We start from the raw sequence: 19,403 nt of genomic DNA, 5'->3' as shown, positions 1-19,403 counted from the left end.
CACAAAATAGTAACATCTCAATTACTCAAGGTGATGAAAACTCCCTGGGTTTTAATTTACCAGCCCAGAGAAAAAGTTAAATTTTACAGCTCTGAAGGCAAATGAATCAAACATATGTACACATAAAACCATTGAAAGCAAAGACCTAAGTGATTCAACAGGACTGCCTAGTAATAGAACTGACTGCAAACTCATTTTAGATATGCTTTAGTCCAAATAGTTCCAACACAGTAATTTGTTTTAACAAAAGTCACTTACTCTTATACCTTTTTGTGAAGAAAGCGCAATAGGTAGAGACAAGCCTAGCTATGTCTGCTTAGGGCAATCACGCCAGCAGAATTAAAAACGTGTCCTGAAACAGCTTCAGTGAAATATGTTGCGGCTTTTTAGGTGATAGAAAGCCTTAGTAAAATATAATCTTAATAAAAAAGTTTATGAAAATATTACAACTCTAGTCCTCTTCTTGTCCTAACCTAGACCTGCTGTTTTATTACCACTATAACTCCAAACATGATACAATCTATCTCCACAATTTTTTGATGTCAGTTCTCACTCACTTCCAAGAAACTCATAAGGACACTAGCCTGTAGTACAGGCCAAAGGTACAGTTCTGTGAAGTGCTACTGACTATCTCTGCAGCTACCGTTGTGTCTACCACCTCATTTACTAGTATCGTTTGGGTTTATTTCAAATTCTGCTTTAAGCACTCAAACATGGCATGAAGTTTCTCCAGCCTGGATGTGCAAAATACACAGACAGAACCTATTCAGCAACCCCTGTAGTAATGACAAGCACTAATGCAGTAAGTCTTCTAGAAAGTTACTTCCATCTTCTGAATTAGCTCCGAACTTGAAGTTTTCATACGAGCTTCAAACTGGTTCAATTCCTTTAAAATGGCCTGGTTTCGCAGAAGAGCTCTTTTTTGTCGTTCGTTTATTTCTTCCAAGTATTTTTTCAGCTTCATGTACTTTAGTTTTATTCTGCAAGAGAAAGAAGAAGAACATGTACTTAAGGAGTATGAAATTAAAACAAACATTTCTATTACAACCACTTTTCTTCAGGCACATACATACTAACATTTATATAGGAGCTGCCCAACTGTCCAAAGCTACGTTAAACAACAGTGATGTCCTTTTGGTTGTATAACTTGAGGTTTAAAAAGGATTTTTGGTTTGGTGCTCAAAAAGATAAACACATTTCAAAAATTTCATAAGTTTGTTCGGAACGGGTTATGCTTTGAATTAATGTGATACGCATGTCTAAAATGAAAACTGTATTTAGAAGAACATGTTCTGCAAGTCCAGCATACTGTGAACTAAGGCTGTGGTTTCACAGTTGCTTTAAATCAACCTAAATCCATGCTGCCACCAGAAGGGGCATCTCACTCCAGGCCCTTCTTTCTTTTTTGTGCCAGTACTATATACTATACACACATGGCAAATTAAGCCAAGAGCAATCCAACTGAAAATCCGTTTGAACTCTCTCTCACCCATCGAAAAACACAGATTCACTTTCAGACAGACCTATTTTTTTTTGTCTGATTATAAGTCAGCTGGACAAGTATTAGTGTTAAAGGGAACACATGAACCAAGGGCAGACAGGATCTCATCTGTTTAGGGCTCAACCTGCCTATAAGTCAGCTTGAATTGGTTGTGAAATTGCGACCTAACTCCCCCCAAAGTGCCAATATTTTGACAGACACTCCAGTTCAAGTTCTGTTGGATTAAAATAAATCAAATTAAAAGTGAAAAAGTACACGTGCATGTTTCCACACCTCTTGAGGTATTTTTTCTTCAAGATAGTCTCAATTTTCTACTCTAAAGTCCCTCTTTCAGAAGAGGAGTCTCCAAGGGATTTGGCCATGATTGCACCTAGCCCTCAGTCACTTGAACTAAAATTGAAGAGTCACCTCTCTGGCTTTACAAAACACAGCTAAGAAAACAAACACTACAGAGACAAGAATGCCTAAAAATCTGCTCCTCTCTGGAATCCAGGTGCCGTTCCTGGCAAGCTAAGAGACTTCCATCCGTGCAGACACCACATTCCAGATCCTCTTCTGGAAGGGAGGCTTCTACAGTCAATTTCAAATAAACAACCCATGCTTTTCATACTATTTTATTTTAAGAACAGATTTATGGCAAAGTTCTTCCCAAACTCAAAAAAAAAAAAAACAAACCAAAAAAAAAACCACCATAGAACTACATAGGCTATAAGAAAGCTAGGATCTTTCAATGCTCATATGCTCACTGGAAGGCCATCAGTTCTGGAATCTCTTCCCCTCCATTCTAACTTGCTCAGGGCAGGAATTTCACAGTTCAAATATAAAAAGGAGATAAAAAAGCAAGAAGCTTTGTTCATAAGAGAAGCAACCACACTGAACTAAACTTAACAGGTAATTTGGTAATTGGCAGCAAGTTCAAATCATTTGGTCTTCCTCAATAAGGCTGTTAATAGCAATGCTTATAACCTCATGCATGTTATACATGTATATAACAATATCAGTAGGACAAGAGAATGCAAATGCAGAAATATGAACAATTGTTTAATATACACGGCCAGAGTAACAAGTGTTTGTTTGTTTTTTAACCTCCACCCTCTTTTTTTAAAAAAAAAAAAAGACAAAACAAACTGTATGTGCAATTCACATTAAATAGTTAATGCAGAAACAATCCAGGGAGCTAGGACCAGAACCTAGAATATCTTGTAGTACTTCCTAAAAGTTTAAGGACATTCTAAGACCCTAGAACCATTACAAAATCAACATCAAGATAACATTCCAAAAGCATCCTGTGATACTGTAGTCTTTGTAACTAAAAAAGTCTATAAGGTTTTTTTTTTAAATAAACTTACAGGTATGCATCAGATTTTTTGTATTCCACCAGTTTTCTTTCCAATTCCAGCCTTCTGGTTTCACTAGAAGAAAGCAAACAAAAAAATTTCATAATTTAAATTCTCAAAGCGCAAGAAGTCAACATTATTCAGAGCATATACTTCTCAGAGAATGGAACACATTTCTCCTACAGATTGGTAGTCTTATGTCTTGATCCGCCAGCCAAGCTTGTCACAAAAAAAAAAAAAAAGTTCTTACTTCTCCCTCTGCTCTTCACTGGAAGAGCTAGGTTGTTTTAAAGGGAGGGCAGCAAAGAGATGACAACGCGTAAACACGTATATATCCATTTAAACCCCAACAGCACAGCCAAAAAGACTCCTGCACAGTTAAAGTTCCTATTTCAAGTCCTTTCTCCAGCAGCCTCTGGAGATGCTCTAAGCACTGAGATCCTCTCACCTAGTCCGAGTCACTCAACAAACCACGTTCAATGCAGGAAATATTTAGCTTAACTTCCTCAAACAGGCAGTATTTCACACAATAGTTTTTAACTTAAAATCAGCTACATATTTCAGACTCATGCATTAAGATCAAATACATCTAGAGATACGCTAGCATTACCTGCTGGAACTACTAAAGGGCAACAGATAAATGTAACAAAAAAAAACTTACAGTTGTTAAAACGCTGTGGGGACATCCGTATCTGTCAAAAGCAGTGCAATGGTATAGGTCCATGGGGAAATTCATACTGCTTTACAACAAACTCCATGCCTGACCCACAGCATAATTCAGATACCCGTTTTCAGAAGGAGTACGACAGAATAAAGGTGGTAATATTAGTTAATGACTACAAACTGTTTCTGAAAAGGAGCAACTACCCCATCAGTAAAAAACAATTGATGAGACAAGGGCTTCCAGTAGGCACACACTACAAATCCTGCAACAATCAAAGCAAGTACCTTAAGTTGTTCATTAAAAATAATCACCAGCTTTTACTAGCTATGAAGGCCGCACAGGCGAGAGCACTGCGGGCATACATGTGAGATTGCATGCAGCCATATGGCTACACGTGCTTTTCCATGCATTCCCCTACAAATGTGCATGTCACAGCCACACATATTTGCCTCCTCCCACTTGCCCTGCACCAGAGGAAAGCAAGGAAATCCTTCCTGCTTCTTAAGTCTGCAAGATCAAGGCATACATTTTATCCATCTTATCCTGCCACTGTCTGAAACAAGATTACGTTTTCATGTCATGTATGCAATTTAAAAGCCACGCTTCATCTGGGATCTCATCCTTTCAATTTCCTTTTACATGATGGACAGCTAAGCAAAAGCAGATTTCAAGATCTTGTTTTTACACTTCTAGAAGTAATTTTCATGACTCGATGAAGAACACTGTGATATCCTGATGGATGTAAGAGTCAACAGATGCGAACAGCCATTGGCTCCAATCCTGTTTCTCATCCTCCGATACCACAGATTGCACAGCACATCTCACTCCTCGGTTCCTGAAAGATCATTTCCTTTCTACCAGCATCCCACTTGCTAGTCAGTGCTACAGATGTTTAGGTAGCACCTGAGTATATAAATAAGGTCTTCTCTAGAGGGAAGACGAAGTATAAAAACCATCAGGTATGAGCCTCACAGCATTTGACTACCATCATTACAGATGCCTGAAATGGTTACTGTAACACCTGGGGTGTTTTGCAGCACACCTCTGTCCAAGACATGATTTAGAAGCCATTCAAAACTATTTTGTTTGGTAGCCCAGATTCCAACAAAGTTCCAGTGCAGCTTCTTAGTGTCAGTGGCAGAAGTGAAGCTTGAAGCAATACAGAGACTATTTTGACTGCTCCATTACTACATCACCTCCCTTTTTACCTGAAAAATAAAGCTCTCAGCCTGAAGCTTCTATTTGCATCAGGTTAAAGCACTGCAAACAGCCAGTTATAAACTTTATTCTTAAATAGGCAAAAATAGAACACTTCAGGACTTTGTAAGGATCCAGGTGGCTTTTTCAAACAACCCTGAATCTTCAGTCTGCAGAGAAAGCGTGTTTCTTTGGGATTTGAAAGCAGAATTAAATTCTCTGTTCAACCACAAGCTCTGTCTAATCTCTGGCATTTCACCAGGCATCAACCTGTAGTGATATCTGATCCTTCACCTCCTAGTCAAAGCAGCAGGATCTGCCTCAATATTTCTTGAGATACCGGGCCCTGGTCTCTTTGTGCTTCAGTACTGCATCTATAACATAGGAATAACAGTACTACTGTGGTGACACCCTGTTGAGAAAAGTACAGAGAAAATTGTGAAGCACTTAAATACAATGCAAACTTTCCATAGAAGTAAGAAATGTAATTTTTACAGTTGTTTTTCTACACCAGTCTTACATTAAACCAACTGTTTAGCACTGAGCTGTATCCAACAGCCTAGCCTGGTACCTGGACAGCCTGCTCAGGGTATACCAGTAGGTATCATGTAAGGCTTTGGCCAGAAAGACAAAACAAGCCAATTAACCAACTACAGCAAATACAGCCCACTTCTGTAAAAGATGCAAGCAAGCATGCAAAAGAGAAACAAAGAGTTGTGTTTGCAGGTAGCCAGTTTCCTTTAGAACAGCACAAGCTAGCTTTCTCAGGGAGGAAGAAAGGTGGCACAGACTCAGTAAGAGCAGCAGCCACTTCACCACTCGAATCCTGGAGAAACACGATGCTCAAAGCCTCCTGCATGCAAATCCAATCCCCTGGACAGGTTCGAGAGGGCCTGTTCAGCACCACCTTCTACAAACACATGTAACTGATACCAGCAAATATTTTGGAAGCTAATAAACCTGTTTTACACTCTCTGCTCAGGGCTTGTCAGTATTTGCACATGTTTACAGCAAGTCACCCGTAGCATGAGGCATCTGGCCTCACTGTTTGAGAAGGATGCTAATTTCAAAGTTAGTCACGGTGTTAAGTACAGCACTTAACTAAATAATTTATCTACTTCATCTCAAACACTGCCTCTCTCACCAGCAAGAGTAAATGCTGAGTAATCACAACACAGTCAGTTCTGTAATTAAACACCAAAGTAAACGCTCCGCCCCAGTTCATTTATTACCTCAGACACCCAATATCTAACTGTCCATAATTTTGCATACAGACACCACTGACCTGTCTACAGAGACCTATGCCCGCAGTACTGTTTATATCTTGACTGGACTATGTACCAGCATTAAGAAATAAAATTCATCAAATAAAGTCTAAGATATACATTAAGATAGTTATGTTTTTTGCACAACACTAGTTTGCACAAGGCTAATTTCTCAGACACTTTAAAACTCAGGTATTTAGAGGGGAAAAAAAAAGAAGAGATGAAAACAGGAAGAAAAGAAATATTCACAAGAGCTCCCTCTGAGCTCACCAACAGACAGGTGGGAGACACAACCAAGCAGCAGCTTCCTCCACCACACACAAGCTCTTGCATATATGGCTCCTTAGCCATGGCCTCCTGCTTGCTTAAACTGAAGAGCTCAAAGCAGGACTGCAATCTGGAGTGAAACAGCTATTGGGCACTTCAGCTCTCAGAAGAGGTGACTTGAAATTGGATCAGTGCAGAATTTCCAAGGTGTGACTTTAAAAACTGAAGTGATCCAGTGATTTTACTAAACATTTTATACTTTTTTACATTAAAGAAATGTTTAGATATAAATTATCACTTTACCTGTGAAATTCCAGAAAGGCAACTGGCTTTGCAGCACCATTGCCGGAGGCAACCCTTCAAACTCCCCAGATAGCAGCATACAACTTATTTACCTGGATCTGGGATAAACGGTTACACATTTGTCAACACCATCAATACAATCTTTTTCTTTTTCTTTTTTTTTTTTTTTAATATATATGTTAAAGCACAGGCACTTCAAGCATGCCAGAAAAGGTCTGTTTATTATCACAACATTTGTCAGCTGGGTCTGCAAAGGAAGCACAGCTCACGCGATCATGCTGCCTGCCTGTAATCCCCTGCCCACAATGTCTCCTGAACCTCCTGGCGTAAGCAAACGAGACAGAGGAGCTGGTGTCTGAGATGCAGCCTGTTCCTGGTGGTTTCGGAAGAGCTGGTGAGGGGCAGCCCACACGCACAGCACGGGACCTGATGACAGAGATGTGACCTGATGCAGAGAGGTGGCCGGCGTGGCCCAGAGCCTCAGGGGGCACAAGGCACCCCTGCTCCTGGCAGGGGGAGAGCTGCACACAGACACAGTGCTCACAGCAGTATGCAGGCTCGAGCACTGGGATTTTAATCTGCTCCCCTCCTTCACTTTCTGATGCCATGCTCTAGACACGCTGCTTTCCCTATCAAGAACCTACAACTTCTGTAACTTCTAGACAATAAAAAGCCACCACCGTGTTGTATATACATGTATTCTCCCCCACTTTCTTCCCCAATAGAAAGCCATTCCTGTTTTGTTTCCCATCGGTCTTCCGGACCAAAACAGGACTTCAGCGAAGCCGCCCGCAGTGTTTCTGCCAAGGCGCTACCGCAGGCAGCGCCGGACCCGCACGCCCCGGTGCCCATCACCGCTCAGAAGCGGCTCCCAGCCCCTGCGGCGGGCAGCAACCGGGGTCCCCGGCAGGCCCGGCCCGGTCTGGCGCGGCCCCCCGGGAGCGCGGCGCGGGGCCCCCTCACCTGTCGCGGAGGCGCCGCAGGAGGCCGCCGGTGCCGCTGCCGGTGCCGGAGCCGCGGCCCGCCCCCCGCCTCATGCCGCGCTGTTTACGGCCGTGGCCAACGCGACGCCTCCCGCCCTGCCCCGCGCCGCCACGCCCCGGAAGGTCCCTCCGCGCGTTGCCATGGCGACGGGGCCTGGCGGCGCGCGGGAGGCTTGGGAGCGGGGGGTGGCCCCAGGCCCGGGGGAGCTCGGGGGGTGGCACGGCAAACGGGGACGGCACGGCTCCCCGCCCTGCGCCCGCAGTTCGTGAAAACAGCAGGCTCGAGCCTCACGTGGTGTATGCATGCCCCTGTGCACATAAATACAGAATCACAGAATTGTCTAGGTTGGAAGAGACCTCAAGATCATCGAGTCCAACCTCTGACCTAACACTAACAGTCCTCCGCTAAACCATATCCCTAAGCTCTACATCTAAACGTCTTTTAAAGACCTCCAGGGATGGGGACTCAACCACTTCCCTGGGCAGCCCATTCCCATGCCTAACAACCTTTTCGGTAAAGAAGTTCTTCCTAACATCCAACCTAAACCTCCCCTGGTGCAACTTAAGCACGTTCCCCTCATCCTGTCACCAGGCACATGGGAGAATAGACCAACCCCCACCTCACTACAGCCTCTTTTAATGTACTTATAAAGAGCAATAAGGTCGCCCCTGCGCCTCCTCCAGGCTGAACAAGCCCAGCTCCCTCAGACACTCCTTATAGTACTTGTTCTCCAGGCCCTTCACCAGCTTCATCACCCTTCTCTGGACTCTTTCGAGCACCTCGATGTCCTTCTTGTAGCGAGGGGCCCAACATGTGTGTACGTAGATACATATGTATACATGTGTGTACATAAATGCATATCCATAGGTATACACGTGTACATAAATATATATACATATGTATACACACATGTATGTAAATATGTACAGATATGTATACCTGTCTGTCCATAAATATGTATACATGCATATACGTACACATACACGTGGGTAAGCAGCCATTGTGCTGGCCCCTATGGCAAGGAGATGCCTGAGGCACTGCTGCCTGCAGAGCTGTGCCTGAGCTGCTCCCAGACCCGGCAATGCTACATAGGGGATCGCAGCAAGCGGACCCACAGCGAGCTGTCCCACATCAAGAGATGTCCCCACAGCGAGAGGTATCCCCCTGGTGAGAGCTGTCCTTGGGGCAAGGCAGGGCTCGAGGGAAGCACCCTTGCACCCAGAACAGGGTCATTGTGCAGACCTAGCAAGGGCCTGAGGCATTTTGTTGAGGGAAATCTGCAGCATGACCTTTGGGACAACAGGGGACTGGAGATTTACACTATTTATTCCCAAATTATTACTTACACTGTTAATTTGACATGAAATCTGTTAATTCAATGATTACTACAGCTGTTCAAATGGTTGTAGTGCAGAGTCAAGTCTCCAGTCTGCCATCTTTTTTATAACCTTGAGGTAGCAATTTCCATGTCTCAGCCCCCCTCAAAAAAATTCAGAATTTTTCTGAAAAATAGAGACTTTGCAAGGTGCTAGGACATAAATCCAAAAATAACTGGGAGCTGCTGAACACTTACAGTAAAAGGGGCCATGGTGATGTACCAATACCAATGCTAATGCATTAATCATGTGAGGAGTGGGTATTGGAAGACAGGGAATTTCCAAGACTTTAAAAACGTTAAAACCAGTAAGGCAAGCATACTATCTGGGGCACAGTGAGTCTAAAATCCTAACATACACAGAGAAAATATGACAGCTTTGTTTGTACTCCCTTTAACAGTTTGCTTTATTGAGTTTATGGTACACAGGAAAAAAAAATGCAAATGGCTAATTTCCATTTGTATAGAAACCAAACATTTCAATAAAATTCACGATTGCTCCTTCTCTGAATTGTGACCTTGTCCAGTTGGCACAGCTTATTAATGTTTTCAGACAAAACTTTGTTGGTCAGTGGAAAAAGTCACACCACCTTCAGTGAGCACTGGGGCAGTCAAGACAAGCCCCACATTCAGATCTCCAGCATAAACAAAGTGGGAAAGAAAAACACAGTTTTTTAATTTTCAGATTAAAACTTAGATCCCTTTGAAATGAAGTTGTGAAACCAGTGCTTAAATTCACCAATAAAGATGGTTCCTCCCATACTGAGAGGGTATTTGAATTTAAGGCAAAGCAATGCTACATCAATGGACAAAATTGTGTGTAGCTAGAAAATGTTTAAGCATAATTAGAGCAGGAATCATTATACAGTTTGTACAGGATCATCATCATAATTACCCTTCATTAGAACTTCTGCTCAACAACAGGGACATGAAAGAATCAGTTTCACTTGCAAGGTAATACTGCCATGACTGAGGGCATCACTGGGGCCCTGGAAGAGAGACGCTACACTAGTTGCACGGGGTTCACGCGCTCCAGAGCCTCAGGAGTAGCTTCAGATTCCAGCAGCGGTGACCTTGTCCCATGGATTGGGTCCTCTGCCAGGTTTTGAGCCTGTGTGGCTCCATTCACCTGCATCCTCAAACTGGGATAACCAAATTCAAATGTAAAGCAAAAAGCTTTGCTGCAGTGATGCAGTGGTACTTAACAGTTCCCAAATTAGCTTCTGTCACTTGAATAATCATAGCTGCTGTCTGGCTTAGCCTTTGCATATCTATTATAAATAAATGGCTCAATAAGATATGGAAGGCTTTAGCTCATGTAAGAGCCTGCCTACTCAAGAAAATACACATGCAAAGGATTTGCAGATTTGGGAGCCTTTATTATTGAATTCACATAAGATGCACTCATAATAAAAGATGTACTGTTCTTTCTTACTCTTCTATTTACTGAAAGCAAGTACATGTTATTGAGACCTCTGCGGCAGCACAATTTCACATCTTAACAAGAGCTGAGAGGCAGAATCTAGGTCTGACCTTGCCTAAATTTCCAAAGTTGGACATTTTTACCTGGATTGTGGCTTCATAGCTCAGGTCCAGGTCCATCAGTGACTGCCATTCCCTTTACAAATGTGTAGGGAAAAAGAACGGACCTTTGACACCGCAGCTGCAGAGATAGCCCCACTCCTTGAGCGACTGCAACGCATTGATGCCATGGGAGCAAGCCATAGGTCTGCTCACAGACATCCCACCTGAGTGCTGGCCATGCCAGCTGGAAGCCACCCCGGCTCAGTCACCGCTTCTCAGTGCGGGGACCCAACGAGATGGAGTGGTGTGTCTCCCTGATTGCCTTGCTCAAAATCAGGTAAGGAAGTTCAGACTGTGAGCATCACCCATTTCACCTCATTTTGGTGATTTTGTCTGGTGCCAGAGAGCACTCTGTGAAGGCCTCTACAAATGGCCCTTGTGCAAAGCTAACTGTGGGATCCTACCCCTGGCTAGCCCAACTGTTCATAGTACTGAAACATCTCCCCAGCCTTTGTACCAGCATGATGTTCCTGCTCAGTCATGGGGACAGATAAAATGGAAATAACAAGGTTTGCATCATTTTTATTTTATTTTTCTGAGCATCTCTCATATGAACTCTCCTTGCTAATATCTACATCAAAATAAATAGTCTCCCCTTTAACACTAAGGTGAGACACTAAAAACTTGTTATTTCCAAATGTCAGATGTGAAACACCCTCCATCAGTCTGACATATTTTGAATGCATCACTGATTGTCAGTGCAGAAAACTGTCAAATGCTACCTGGCATTTGAACAAGAAAACACTTACATACACTACATTTTTGTTATTTTTCAAAACAGGCAAAGAATTTGGTTTTGTTAAGCCTGTACCCGTGACATACCAGGTTTGGTTCTGGAAGACTAAACTGCTTTTGAAAATATTTGTGCTTGCTAAAATAATATCAAAACTTTCAAACACTTACATTGCTGAAACTATGAACGCATATTATATTTACATACTGAAAATTTTTATACCCAATTTAAGATTTGCAAGTCTCGGTTCAAAGAAACTGATGTCCACCTGACGGCTCGGCTCAGGAAGAGAGATCTGTAGGACTACACAGTTTATTCATCTCATGACCCATGCCAACACTGGTGATATTTTAATCGTGAAACCAAGCAAACACAGGGGGCAGGGGTCTCAAGGCACTGCCTGCACAGCAGAAGGGAATTCTAGAAGGGAATGGTGCCAGCTCAGGGAGCTGCTGCCACTGCTTACTCATGGGGTGCAGGTTCCCCTGCCCCTGATCCACCAAGCAGCTCTCCTCACAGTGAGCACACTTCTAGGAACATTTCCTAGGAGCACACAGGAGCAGCTGTGCAAATAAGCAGCTGGAACCCAGTCCCTCCACTATATTTCCCACATTTTTCCCTCTTGTCCCTTTAGTCTCTGGTGATGCAGGGTGCACTCAAATCCTCTGAGGCGTTACAGAGCCAGGTCTGTGATGAAATCCTTCATGCTGACACTGATGGGCTCATAATTGACTGATGAATAATCTTATTACTCATATCCCTGATAACTAACATCAGTACCCCATCCCTGAAAGCCTACAAAGAGGAGTGTTTTGTTTGTGTTCTTCCTTTAGTACTTAACACTTCTTTTAGATTGTTTTAATTTAATTTTAATGTAATCTGATAAGAGCTGTACAACTGTCAAAGAAATCTGTCTCGTTCTGTCTTACTAAATGCACTTTGAATGAAATTATGTTTTTCCTCAATAGCTGCCAAATGAAGGTATCTCTCAATTCAAATGAAGAAGGGATTGATGTGCACTAATCTTACAGTTCAACGCATTGTTTTTAATTGAGGGAAGAAACAATGTGTGCTTTTGGTGTCCTGCTTTCCTCTGGAGATATAACAGTACCCTGCAAAGTGCAGAATTTGCCTCGTTGTGGTGAGCATCTGGCTGTGGGGTGGCCTACCTTGAGGAGAAAAAAGGAATGAGAGAAAACGAGGAAGAAGGAAGTAAAAGAGAGGGTATTTTTGTAGGGGAAAAATGAAAAAAAAAAAAAGACAAGGGACAGATGATAAGCACATGCCTCCAGAGACATCCCTCCAGAGGCAGCTCATCCAGCAAAAGGCTTAGGGCCAGCTGGAGAAGGTCAGAGAGGTCCGAGATGCCACTAGGTCTGGGAATGACAGGAAGCTGCTTGCACAACCAGAAGTTGTTGGTATCCTCCCGTAGGGTGCCTTGGGACACTGCCTCCCAACAGACACAGCCCTCGGCACGACTGCTCTAATGACAGCAAGGAGGCTTTACAGATTAAGGGCCCTCTGTGTATTTTCACTTACTGTGAGGAATGCAGATATTGCTAGAATAGAATAAACCAAATCACAACTTCAAAAGCATTAAGATAAATCATTCGTAAAAAACAAAAGGGTGGTCATCCTGGAACACTGATGTATACAGAATATACACAGATGATATACGTAACAGAGCCTGAAAAATTAATCTCAGTTCTCTGCCACCATTTTGTTATTTCTGTCAAAACACAGCAGTCTGGAGGGGTTGTGTGATTTCACTGGGAGGGGATTTGCAGAAGCCCAGGCTGTGATATACTGAAAAGAGGCTTTTCCTCTATGCTCTTATTTGGTTTTGAGAGCAGCTGTACATTTAGCTGCAGCTTGCCCACAAGCCAGGACATAACTGAATACATTTTCTTTTTTTTTTTTTTTTTTTTTTCAATTAGACTCATAATACATGCCCTGGTAGCTATGTAAAAGACATACAAAAATTTGCATAATGCCCATATAAGTCTTTTTGTTAATGAATCAAGTCCCAAATGAAGAGCACTAATAATACATTAGCAATCAAAGAGCAAATAGCACCAGTGAACATATCTCAGCAGAGCAGTTATGTGGATCCATTTCTGACTGTCAGTGTCAATGCATGGAAGCAGTAATTAACATGTTGAATTTAATGCTTAAATTTTAATAAATTTAAATGTAATAAAATGCTTTTATTAAATGTTACAGTTCCTTGAAACCTATTATTACTTGTGTCTGATGCATAAATAGAAAATACATTGTCTTACTGAAGAACGCAGTGTTTGTTGTCGACAGGACAGGTGAAATGAGTTTCTCCAGCAAGAACTTGTTAACACAGAAGCCGCTGATAATAAATGATTAAATACAAACTTAAGAACAAGAATACAGCATTTAAAGCCATATAATGTTTATTAAGAATGTAAGGGCCTTATCCAAAGCCTGTTGAAATCATTGAAAAGTCTCTAGTAATGCCATTGTCAGTGAATTCAGAATTAATCCTGTAGAATTTAGATACAAGCACACACCACTGTTTACACCGCCGTGTTGTTAATGAGTGAGAAACGCCATGCCATGGGAAGGGGACCAGTTTAGAGGCCCCTTGCTGGGAAATCCCCCTGTCCGCAGCCATCTCAAAGTGCTTTTTGAGTCTCCTCCACAGCATGGGAAGCTCTAAGACCAGGAGAGCTCATGTATGACCTGACTCTTCTCTGTTTCCTGCAAGGCAATGAGTCTGGAGAGGATTTCTGGGAGGTTGTAGGTCTCTCTGCTTTCCCAATAATTCAAAGTCACCGCAGTTTCTAAGATGTAGACATGAATTAACCAGCAGCTTCTAGTCTGTTTAAATATCTGTTGTCTGAAGAGGAATGAGTAGATTGACGGCACTGAGTTTCCCTGTCTCTGGAGAAACGAGAACTGGATTTAGGTTTTCTGAGATGTGAGACAAGAAGCTGAATTTGAGCTAGGCTACTCAGAGCAAGCCATCAAAGGGCTTGACTCCTGTCTTATCTTAAATCATCTGCCTGCTTCATGCTGCAGAGTACCCCATACAACCACTACTTTAACCTCCATTGCTCCAACTGAAAGGGTTGTGCTGTATTTCTGCAGGAAAGGCCATTTTATGCTTGCTGGGGTCACTGCAGGAGCAGAGGTGCAAAGCCAGTTGTGCTGCTCCTCCTCACAGACTGCGGCTGGACCCTGCGCGACCACACAGCACAGACCATGACCACAGCCACCAGGGCTGAACATTGTCAAATCCTGCAGATGGAGATCACCAGCCATGGCAAGTGCAACCCGACATCTCCAAACTCTGCAAATGAATCAACCTGTGCCCGAGCACCTCCCTGCCTCCTTTGCATGCGGGCTGGCGTTTGTAGCTGCCCATTCATGGGGCAACCAGGCAAAGTAGAAGCATCCCACTGCTCCTTCAGAGCTTGGTCCTTTGTGCCAAGGCAGGGCCATGCCACATTTTTGCCAGGATCCTCCCTCTGGAAGCAGTGACCTGATGGCTGCGCTTCACCACCAAGGGGTTGCTGCCAAGGCACGGCTAGCAAGGTCCGCAATCCTTGAACTAGCAGATGCTGCGCCCGCTGTTCTACAGGACAAAGATGCATTGGGCTCTTTTGTTAGTATTTTAACAACTGAGTGCATTGATCTGATGCACTGAATGAAATACTGAGAAAGTTTTTCTCCACAAATCTTGAAATGCTAAAAGGAAGATATAAAATAACTGAGAAATTCTTTTGAGTTAGATGTTTTCCTTTTAGCACCGCATTTTAGAGTGATCTGTTTTGTAGAGTTGCTTTCCATGTTGACAGGGATGAGGCATTTAGACAAGGTAAAAAGACTGGAGGATCCAAAATCCTAGACTTAAAGGGAGAATGTCTGGCCTATTGTCTGTTTTGATTAATGAAGCCTTTTGCATAGCGAGATAATGTGATCTTTACTGAGCATGGAATGCTACTGCACAGCAGAAATATCAGAAGTATGAATAATATTCGACATGATAACGACATCAATAAGCTAATCTATGTATTACTGGATTCTGCTCAAAAATGCCTCAAATGATATTTGTTTATTTCGTAATTGTCAGCCACTTTGATGCACTTGTTATCAGGTTCAACAAGTGCTCCAAGCTACAAGGGTTTGAAACAAAGGGAAGCACTTGGACGAGTCTTGCAGTTTAGTGGCATTTGGGGTGAGGGAAGCCAGATTCTGTGGCTGTTCCTAGCCCTTGCCACAGGTAGCGAGGTGCTCCTCTTTACACACACATTTACAAACAGAGAGCCTCCTGAGGATCCCTCACTACCATAAAACAAAATATTTAAACCCTCTTAAAGATGTTTCTATTTCAGCATGATTGTGAGTCATCAGTGTCTCTGTAAAACAGAAAGCGAGCAAATCAGCAAAATAGCCGCAGCAGCATGCATGGAAAATCTGTTCTGTTGAGCTGGAATTATGTTTAATTCTGAACTAATTTCCAGTGACCATTTGGTCACTGTATCCACTTAATTTTTACTTCTGCATGAGGTTTGGAAGTGGGCATCCTGACCCCATGAACAGCCAGAGAAGCTGGCGTGCTTTCCAGTAGAGCCAGTCTGCATGCCACGCAGGGTGACAGCTATATGCTGTTTCTCTATTTTTTTCCTTTGAAATCTAGTTTCAAGAGGACATAGTATTTTTCACTTCCCGTCCCAAAGTGCTGTGCTGCTTTTCTGTGATTTATTATTTTCTCCTCTGTCCTATGTAGAAGATTATTGTGGCGATGAATGAAATCAACCATGTGTATAAACCATTCATTCATTTGAAAAGCAGGAGAACAAGCATAAGACTATTAAATTAATTAAATTGTGTCTGCTCAGAGCTAAGCATCACTGGGCCCTGCCCTCTGCACTCCATTTAGTATATGCAACAGTAAATAATCACGTCGAATATAAAATAGGAACCTGAAGCAGGAGCTCTCAAAAAGGCTTGAAAACAGATGGAGAATATTCCAACGGTGCATTTAGAGAGTACTCTAAAATTGGCTTCAGCTCTACTTTTGAGTAAACACTGGTGTAAATCGGGTAACCAGGTAGGATGCATGAATAGCAAGGGTCTGTCTCACTGGGCTGACTTTCAGGCTAGAGGTCCCAAGCGCTTTGCCCATTGCTAGAAGCACACAGCAAGCACTGGGCACAGGCAGGTGGCCCTGAGGCAGCCTGTTCCCGACAGGATGGGACAGGGACAGGGGGAACTGGGGCACCTGAGCCGGGCTCTCAGCACCCACTGTGGCTGGGGCTTGCCTGCTAAATACTGACAGGCCAATCCTTGTCTCCCGAGCAGCAATGGCAACTGCAGCAGTCCAAAAACTTTTCCATGAGCAAGCCTTTATTCTTGGTCAGTAAATATACCCTGCTCAGCAGGTTTTAGCAGAAAGACGAACCCAGAGCTCACATGCAAGTCAGCCTCTGGCTTATTCTGAGTCCCTCTACTCGCATATTTTAGGATTACATTTCTGCCTTTTTTTTTTTTCCCCAAACGGACTTAAAAGGGAAGGCAACTGTTTCACAAAGCTACCTATTCTCCTACAGGGATTATGCGCTTTTTTTTTTTTTTTTTTTTTTTTAATTATTTTTTAATAAAAGAACGCACGGAACCAAACAAAAAAAGAAGTGCAAGGGAAGTTCATAACCGCTTCCCGGCTGGAAAGACCGCGGACTCCGCGGTTTCCCGGCTCTGCCGGGCAGGCAGACAGACAGGCGTACGGACACACAGCCGCGGCGCTTCCCCCAGCAGCGCCGAGGGGAGGGGACGCGCAGCCAGCCGGGGGCACCCCCGATGGCTCTGTTGCAATTCCGCGTCCCTTCCCCGCACGGGAACCTCGCGGCGGCCCGGGCAGCCGTGCCAGCAGCGCGGAGCTGCGGCCCCCCCGGGACTCCGGCGCTGCGTCCTGCGGCCTCCCTCAGGCCCGCCGAACCCGTCACCGGCAGCAAGAGAAGGGTCTGAGCTGGGCAAAGGCTTTTTCTTTAAATATACATATATATTTAACAAAAAAAAAAAAAAAAAAAAAGGAAAAAAGAAAAGCAAGCAACCAACCGACCCCCAACCCCGAGCGAGCAACCAAAGGAAGCAGCCTCCACCCGCGAGGCGCCAGCAGTTTCGGGAGTTGGTGCCAACCTCCGGCTCTCCTTCGGTCCCGCCGGTCCCGGGACAGCGGAGCCGCCCGCTGTTCTCCCCACGCCGCTGGCTGCCGCAAACGAGATGGGAAAGAAAAGGAAAAACATCGCCGCGGGGCCGGGCTGCGCCCCGGGCGGGCAGCGGATCCAGGTAGGTCCCGCCGGCTTCTCCTCCTCTTTCCGTGCTCGCCTTTTTAAAAATTTATTATTATCATTATTATCATTATTATCATTATTATCATTATTATTTGTTCTCCCTCTCTCTTCCTCTCCCCCGTTCTCTACCTCGGGTACTTTACTTCTGGCAGCTTCAGCCCCCCGGCAGCGCGGCCGGGCCGGGAGCCGCAGCCGGGGGGTAGCAGGGGGGATGTTCGTCCCCGTCTGCAGTCCCAGCGCTGCCCAAAACCCCAAAGCCCCCGGGACGCACCCCGTCAGGGGTGGCAGGGGACTCGATGCTCGGCCGAGGCCCTTTTGCACCGGGCGGGCAACGGCTCTGCCGAGAGGGCAGCGAGAACAACGCCGGCAACAAGTTGGGGTTTTCCAAAGGTTCCCTCCGGGTCCCGCCCCGGTGGGGAGAGGAAATCGTGCTGGTGGTACCGAGGCCGCCCCCCAGCCCGTCGGAGCCCCCAGCCCGGCCGGTACCGGAGCGGGACCCCCTCCCCCGGCCCTGCCCGCCCAGCCCGGCGGTGCGGTGGGGATGTCATCAGGAGACAATTACCTTTTCAGGGCGTCCGCGTCTCCTCACAGAGGCTGTTATTTGGGAAATAGGATCATTTGATTTCATATTGCACTAAATAACACCCAGCCGGCTCAAATTGCCAGCTTGCTAACAGCCACCCATTGGAACAAATTGCGGGGCGCCGCCGCCGGCCCGGCCGTGTCCTGTCCCGCTTCCCGCTGCCCCTTCCTCATTTTTCTTTCCCCGTTTTTTTAAATGCTTGGTTTACTCCTTTGGGCCAGCAGGGCCGCCCCCGGCTGCTGCTTGGCGGGGGGGGCTGGGACTTGGAGTGTCGGGGGGCGGCCAGGGGGCGCCTCTGCCCGGCGGCACGGGGAAACCTGGCGGAGCCCCGCGGAGCGCGACCCCGTGCAGGCCGGCAGGAGGGTGCTGGGGTCTGGCCTTTTTTTTTTTTTTCACCTTTTTTCTTTTTCTTTTTTTTTTTTCCCCCCTTTTTTCTTTTTCTTTTTTTTTTTTCCCCCTTTTTTCTTTTTATTTTTTTTTTTTTTGTCTCTTTTTTCTTTCTTTTTTTAGTTTAGTTTTGTTTGTTTTCCTCCAGCCTTAAAGCCGGTTTATTATCATTTTACGAAAACAGAAGCGATTTCAGTCTCATTCCCCGTGGAGCAAAGCCACCCGCGAGACAAGCGGAGGCTTCCCCGTGGCCCGCGGCGGCCCCAGTCCCCTTTTTCCCTGCCCCGTGCCCGGCCCCGCGGGCTCCGTCCCCTGGCGGCGGCGGGGCTGCGACTCGCGGCGTCCTGAGCGTGTTGTGCTCCGCCAGCCGCTAATCAAGTAATTTCCCAATCCCAGCCCCATCAAATTGCTCTTTAGCTGTTGAACTGTGGAGTTTTGCTCCTCTTTTCTCATGCTAATCAAACCCATTCAGCGTCTCTCTGTGAGGCTATTTGTAGTGGAATAAATCTCCTTGTTTGCCTGCTGCATGATTAATTGATATTGTTGTATGGCTTTTGTTTGGGCTGCGGAGAGCTGAAAGGCAGCGCATATTGGATGTGACGAAAGGAGCTTGAAACATCATTTCGCTGCTGAGGTCTTTCAGAGGTCGAGGGATAGACCGATCGCATTATTCATCCTATTTATTTATCCTTATTAGAAAATATGATGAAAGAATAAGGACCGGAGTCTTTTTTAAACAGTGCATACACAACCCCAATTAAAAAAAGTGCCAAAGACGAGGCCTTTTCTCCATATTAGAAAAATAGCTCTTTTTAACGAGGACCAATTAAATTGTACTTCATTTTACCTGGGATTTCACAATAGACTTAGCAACAAATTGCCTTTCTTCTTTGCTGT

At 44.6% G+C, this 19,403-nt stretch overlaps 1 protein-coding gene across 5 annotated transcripts in view; it reads right to left on the bottom strand.

Moving 5' to 3' along the window:
- Positions 1-18,340, bottom strand: part of KIZ (kizuna centrosomal protein) — a 59,371-nt gene extending 41,031 nt beyond the window's left edge. For 3 of the 5 annotated variants that reach the window (XM_032183640.1, XM_032183641.1, XM_032183643.1), the window contains exons 1-3: positions 7,498-7,592; positions 2,851-2,913; positions 827-980 (exon numbers count right to left, since the gene is read on the bottom strand). In XM_032183640.1, the coding sequence (XP_032039531.1) occupies positions 827-980; positions 2,851-2,913; positions 7,498-7,571 (291 nt within the window). In that variant the 5' untranslated portion in view covers positions 7,572-7,592. Of the gene's footprint in view, positions 1-826; positions 981-2,850; positions 2,914-6,534; positions 6,633-7,497; positions 7,593-18,098 lie in introns of those variants that run through there. The other 2 variants (XM_032183644.1, XM_032183645.1) reach the window with 2 other exon arrangements.
- Positions 18,341-19,403: the final 1,063 nt, after the last annotated feature.

This window comes from Aythya fuligula, chromosome 3 (assembly GCF_009819795.1).
Source record: "Aythya fuligula isolate bAytFul2 chromosome 3, bAytFul2.pri, whole genome shotgun sequence".
NCBI lineage: Eukaryota > Metazoa > Chordata > Aves > Anseriformes > Anatidae > Aythya > Aythya fuligula.
This window is presented reverse-complemented; position numbering and strand designations above follow the sequence as displayed.